This window comes from Bidens hawaiensis, unplaced genomic scaffold (assembly GCF_021521415.1).
Source record: "Bidens hawaiensis isolate Kalapana, Puna unplaced genomic scaffold, B.hawaiensis_p1.1 tig00024419_1, whole genome shotgun sequence".
In the NCBI taxonomy this organism is placed as follows: domain Eukaryota; kingdom Viridiplantae; phylum Streptophyta; class Magnoliopsida; order Asterales; family Asteraceae; genus Bidens; species Bidens hawaiensis.
Window position 1 is genome coordinate 362,806 of NW_027493844.1, and position 6,011 is coordinate 368,816.

Genomic DNA, 6,011 nt, shown 5'->3' on the forward strand with positions numbered 1-6,011 from the left:
GTTTTTTACTCATACCGGATTGGGCTAAAAAATGGTTCAACCGGGTTGAATTGGTTACCTTTTAATTTCATATAAATGTAACTTTCACTCAAAAAATAACACAAAAGTATATGTTTCAATTAAAAATATAATCTAAAAGTTAATCCGTAATAAGAAATAATTCATAAACACTTGATTTTCAAAAAAATAAGCCAAAAGTTTACTAATTTCAATGTTAATCGCAAGGTTAAAAATAATTTTTAGAAAATATGGGCCACAAAATATCAAAAATCTCTTGGACTTAAAACCGGTTTGCCGGTTTAAACCGGTATTTTAGAAAAAAACCAGCGGTTATGTTCTAGCAAACCGTCCAAAAATACCGGACACAAAATACCGGCCTGGTATGCAAAACCCGGTATTATCGGTTCAAACCGGCCAGTACAAATCGGTTTTTAAAACACGGCTTACAAAACAACTAGGAAACATAACAAACTATGAACTATTTGTCAATATTGGTCCATCAAGTTTACCGGCCTGTAACTTAAAGTCCGAAATTACCAACACTTCTGACACTCCCAAACTAAAAGCAAAATAAAGCCATCTCATTTAATTTTAAACCAATTACAAATATCAATCTTGAACTCACAAACACAATAAACAAAAGAAAGCCATCTCATTTAACTTAACAAAAGTGACCACTTGGCAAAATCTTTGGTCAACCATGATGGTCAATTGTGGTGGCTAGCCTAACTTAAATCATACACCACAACAGTTTTACATGCAAACTCAAACCACACCAAATCATCAATACATCAAACTATTATCAACTACAACTAACAACATTCACACATAACAAATCCTTCAAAATAAAAATTAACAAGCCAACATCAAATCCTGAACCGAACCGTTAAGCAGCCCAACCGCCACACATAATGCCACTGATTAAAAAAAACGCACATTCAAACACCCCTTTTAGTGTCATTTTGATCATATAGCCAGGACGCACAAATTTAAAGTTTTCAACAAATAAATATATAATATAATGCTTACATAATCGAGCAACCGGAGCTTTTACGCCTTGTTGGCCTCATCACTTCCTTGCGCCTTGGCGGTTGTAGAACAACCTTAATGGCCGTATCAAAAACGGCTTTCACATTCTAATAATCAAGTTTCATTCAAATTTTAGTTGTAAAATGGTAAATAAAAATCAATTAAAAATAATTCCTTTTAAATGATTTATTTACCTGTTGAGTTTTGGAGCTGCATTCAATATATGCAGCTGCACCAATTTGTTTCCTAAGCTCCTCACCCTAGTACACAATAAAAAAAATATTAACAACAACAATAATAATAATACATATACTGGTTTTTATCAAATTAAAACTAAAAGAGTAATGATTTAATACCTGGGCAGATGTGATAACATTAGAACCGATTTGATCGTCTAGATATCCCGTGTTATTGCGAAGATCTAAAGGCAAAAAAGCCGAAAAGGCAGGATTTAGAAGTTTATTTTCAAGAAATTTTCACTTAATGAAGATGAATGAAATGAAATATAACATGATTATATAACTGTAAATAGTACCTAGTTTTGTCCCGACAAGCACTACTGGAACATTTGGTGCAAATCGTCGAAGTTCAGGCATCCACTGTACAAATAGTCAAAGTTGACTTGAAGTTAGTCAACTCTTGACTTTGTAAATTCAAGAGTTACATTGAGTTGGCATAATGAAAATAATTCTTATATATTATGGGGTTTTTTATTTCTCTTTTTCAAGATTCAAGAATCACTATGTTCATATTCAAAAAAGCCAACTTTGAATCTTAAAAGTAACCAACAAATATTTTGAAAATATAAAAAAAGAGGAGAGCACTAATAAAAAATGTACCTTTTTTAAAACATTTTCATAGCTTGCCGTACTCATTAAAGAGAAAGCTAATACAAATATGTCTGCACCTCTGTAGCTTAGTGGTCTTAATCTGCTATAATCTTCCTGCCCTTTAAATCACAAAAAAAAAAGGAAAAAGAAACCAATACCTGATTTATCATATAATATTCTTTTATATATATATTGTTGGACCAGTATTGTGAAAATAAGCATGATTTACCTCTCAAGTGTGTGTTTTTTATTTTTTTAATAATACTTTTCACTAAATGCCTGGGATGTGCTTATATTTTTATTATAACATCGCACCCTGAGTTAGGGACGTTCACGGTCCGGTTCAGAAGGTTTTGACGAAAATTTCTGCCGCCCGGGATGGGTGGGCCCGGCCAGTTTTATTGTTTTGACGGTAACGGTTTGGTTTTTGCCATTTGAACCAATTTTTCTTCTTCAAAACATGAGTTTATTAAAAATTTAAAAATATTTAAGTTAAAGAGATTAGATTTTCATGAAATAAAAATAGTTACCCAAAAAAAAATATTGATAAATAAACTCAAGAAAGATTATAAAGATTAGGTTTTGTGAAATAAAAATAGTTACCTATAAAAAATCTTGATAAATAACTCAAGAAAGATTATAAAGATTAGACTTTTATGAAATAAAAATAGTTACCCAAAAAAAAAAATCTTGATAAATAAACTCAAGAAAGATTATAAAGATTGGATTTTTATGAAAATAAAAATAGTTACCCACAAAAAATCTTGATAATTAAACTCAAGAAAGATTATAAAGATTAGATTTTTATTAAATAAAAAGAGTTACCTATAAAAAATCTTGATAAATAAACTCAAGAAAGATTATAAAGATTGGATTTTTATGAAATAAAAATAGTTACCACAAAAAAAAAAACTGATAAATAAACTCAAGAAAGATTATTATTTATAAAGATTGGATTTTTATGAAATTTATTACCAGCAATATCCCATAATCCCAAGTTAACAATGTTTCCATCCACAGCAACATTAGCACTGAAATTGTCAAAAACTGTGGGAATATAGTCCTGTAAAAAAGACAACAAATGAATGAAAACAGAGGTAAAAACTAAAAAGATTCAATCTTTGGTTAAAACTTAAAAAAATAATATTAAATAAAAATTAAAAATCCCAGAAATTATAACAATGCTAACAATAAGAACACTAAATCAATATTTAATCATTTATACCATCAAAAAGCTGCTAAAAAGAATAAATCCAGAAATTATAATACCAGCAAAAACAAATATAAATATGTAATGATGATATAGTGACTTGTACTTTCTGCTATGAAAGTTGTACAAGAAGGTCTAACCCATAATAAGTAAGCTAAACTACTAGAACAAAAAGGGTATTTCTGGTAAAAAAAAGTTTTCCAAAAAATTTCATAATTAATTAATTATGCAAACATACATATATTAATATATATGTGTATATATTATATAAACTTACAGTAGGAAATTTGTTGCTGGTATAACAAATGAGCATACAAGTTTTTCCAACAGCTCCATCACCAACAGTCACACATTTTATGAACTTTGAAACACTCATTCTTGTGTTCTTGATCTTGCTAATAAATTTTATAAAAATAATAATAATAAACTCTAAAAAGTGTGTGTGAAGAGTTTAAAGAGTGGAGAGGAAGCTTGAGATTGAGAGAGAGAAGTTGTGCAGAAGAAGACACTGATAAAATGTATTTGGTTTTTAACTTTTAAGTGAAAAAGATATATTATAACATATATATTAATTTATTATTATGCTACCTCATGGAAATAAGTGTGTTTTGAGTCATAATATGTTCACCTATAACCTGTCACATTATTTAGGTTAATGTGCAATTATTAAAATGTATATGTTTTGTTCTTTTTTGAAACGTTTTGCTAAAATATCACTACTTGGTTTTACTTTGTACATATATTTATATATGTATGTTAGTGTTATATAGTTTAAAAGACTGGCATTTTATTAGTAGTTGGTGCAGTATACTTTCTATCTATGTGTTTAAGGTGACATCTTACTATAAACGGACATGAAGTTAAGAGACGAACCATTCAATCAATTATTCTCACGACATGTTGGTGTCTTTGAAATGAGAGAAATGAAATCATTTTCAATAATACGAATGTTTCTTTGGGTGAAAAATAAAATAAGGGAAACTAATTGACCTAGAGTGGGAGGCGTCGTGTTCGTTTTCTTTTTAATTGATCTATATTTTATAAGGCGTATTGGTTGTAATCGGGTGTTTCTTTGTTGTACTTTTCAACTAGTTACTTGCTAGCTTTTAAGTTTTATGAAATTGGTCGTTCAAAAAAATATAGTTTAAAAGGCATGGGATCTTCGCACACCATCTTGGATATTCATACATCACTTTTCGTCTATACGGCTCGTATATGCCCTAAGTCATGTCAGTTTGTGTTGGAAGCTGTCAGTTTTATTTCTGGTGCCTCGTCTAACTCTATACAGCCTGTATAGGCTTATACAGGCCGTATATACAGGCCGTATAGACCCTATACGAGTCATATAGAGTTTATGTTGTATCAGGCTTTGTTCGAGTTGCTGAAGACCTATACAGCCCGTATAGGACTACACAGGTTGAATAAGCTGCAAAAAAAAGTTGTTTTTGTGTCCCCTACGTATACTTGTCAGTCATGCTCGGTCTATACGACTCATACAAACCTATATAAGCTATATAGGTCTGTATAGTCACCATGAGAGTAGTGTATGAAGATCACATCCCGTCTAAAAATGTACTTTTAGTTTTGTTAGATAATACATATGGTAAAATTATGGGGATGAAGAGAAAAAAAAGTTGTTATATATCATCGTGTCATAGCTTAAAAAAGATTTTTCTCGGCTATAATATGACTTACCTCCCTATGTTTGTACGTACCTGCATTTGAAACACAGAAAAGCATACCTTTTTGGTTGAACATATTCAAGTTGAAACCCGATATCAATTTAGGTGATTTGTATACACTTTAGTTTCGTGACTAATTTGCGTGTTCGTGTTTGTATCTCCGCGTTTTGTTGACTAATTAGACGAGTTTAGGTGCTAGATTTAGGTTTGGCATCTAATTAGTTAATTAATTAATTCGTTTGTTGATGTTAAATAAAGGACTAAAATCAGGCAAATATTTTGTTAAATGGGTAAAAATATTAGTTCTATTGCGTTTAGCTTTCAAGGAATCGGAATAGATAAAACAAATTGGGCAGGACTTTAAGGCTAAGAATTAACCTCACGATATCATGAGTATATTTAAACTATAAATTTTCACCCTCACGATATCATTAGTTCTATTGCTTCATTTATTATAATAGATAGATTAATTTATAAGTATACACTAGAAAAATACAACTATGTATAAATAGTATACTTAAACTATAAACTTTCACCCTCATTTTTCTTTTGTGTCACGATAATCAGAAGAAAAAAAAAAGAAAAACGAAATATATTAAATGCTTTTATTGGATTTTAACAAAATAATTGTTGTTAAATAGTTATTGTAGTTAAGAAATTATTTGCCAAGTAATGGCCGTTGCCTTATTTGTCCGTAAAGACACTAAATGCATACTAAATAATTGCTTTCTTTTATTGTTCACTTTATGAATATTATTATGTGTTGTCATGACTTATGACTTAAGAAGGTAAGGGACATTATGGGTATTATTTATGCATCGATCAATTTCGTATCGTCATGTCATTTTTGCCCTTATGTATCTACAAACCATAAAATTACTTGTGGCACCTACCCACAAGTACTCTAGAACATTTTGTGTTTTTTTTATAATCTATAATAAATTAAACAATTAAAATGTAATTAAAATTAAAATTTCATTAAAAATATTACATAGTTGAAAACCGGAAAAATAAAATACGACAATTTAAACTAAATGATGTTGCTGTGTCTCCTCTTCGGCTTGCTCGATGAGATCTTTGAAAAATTGTATACTATTACCGTTTGAAAAAATGTCGTTATCAGAATTGTTCGGCTATATGAGTATCCCGAGATCATCGTTTGAGAAATTAGTCATTAGGGGTTTGAGTGAATGAAAATTGTGAAGTTTTGAGTGAATAAAAATGATGGAAGATTTTAATGAATAAAAATGATGAATGTTA

At 29.7% G+C, this 6,011-nt stretch overlaps 1 protein-coding gene across 1 annotated transcript; it reads right to left on the reverse strand.

The window, feature by feature from the left end:
- Positions 1-812: 812 nt before the first annotated feature.
- On the reverse strand, positions 813-3,464 carry LOC143569163 (rac-like GTP-binding protein ARAC7). The gene is made up of 8 exons (XM_077055142.1): positions 3,347-3,464; positions 2,835-2,922; positions 1,869-1,978; positions 1,565-1,628; positions 1,386-1,450; positions 1,224-1,289; positions 1,030-1,136; positions 813-917 (listed from the first exon to the last, which is right to left on the reverse strand). The coding sequence occupies exons 1-8, from the start codon at positions 3,443-3,445 to the stop codon at positions 887-889; spliced, it is 630 nt and encodes a 209-aa protein (XP_076911257.1). The 5' UTR covers positions 3,446-3,464; the 3' UTR covers positions 813-886.
- Between the last annotated feature and the right edge of the window lie 2,547 nt (positions 3,465-6,011).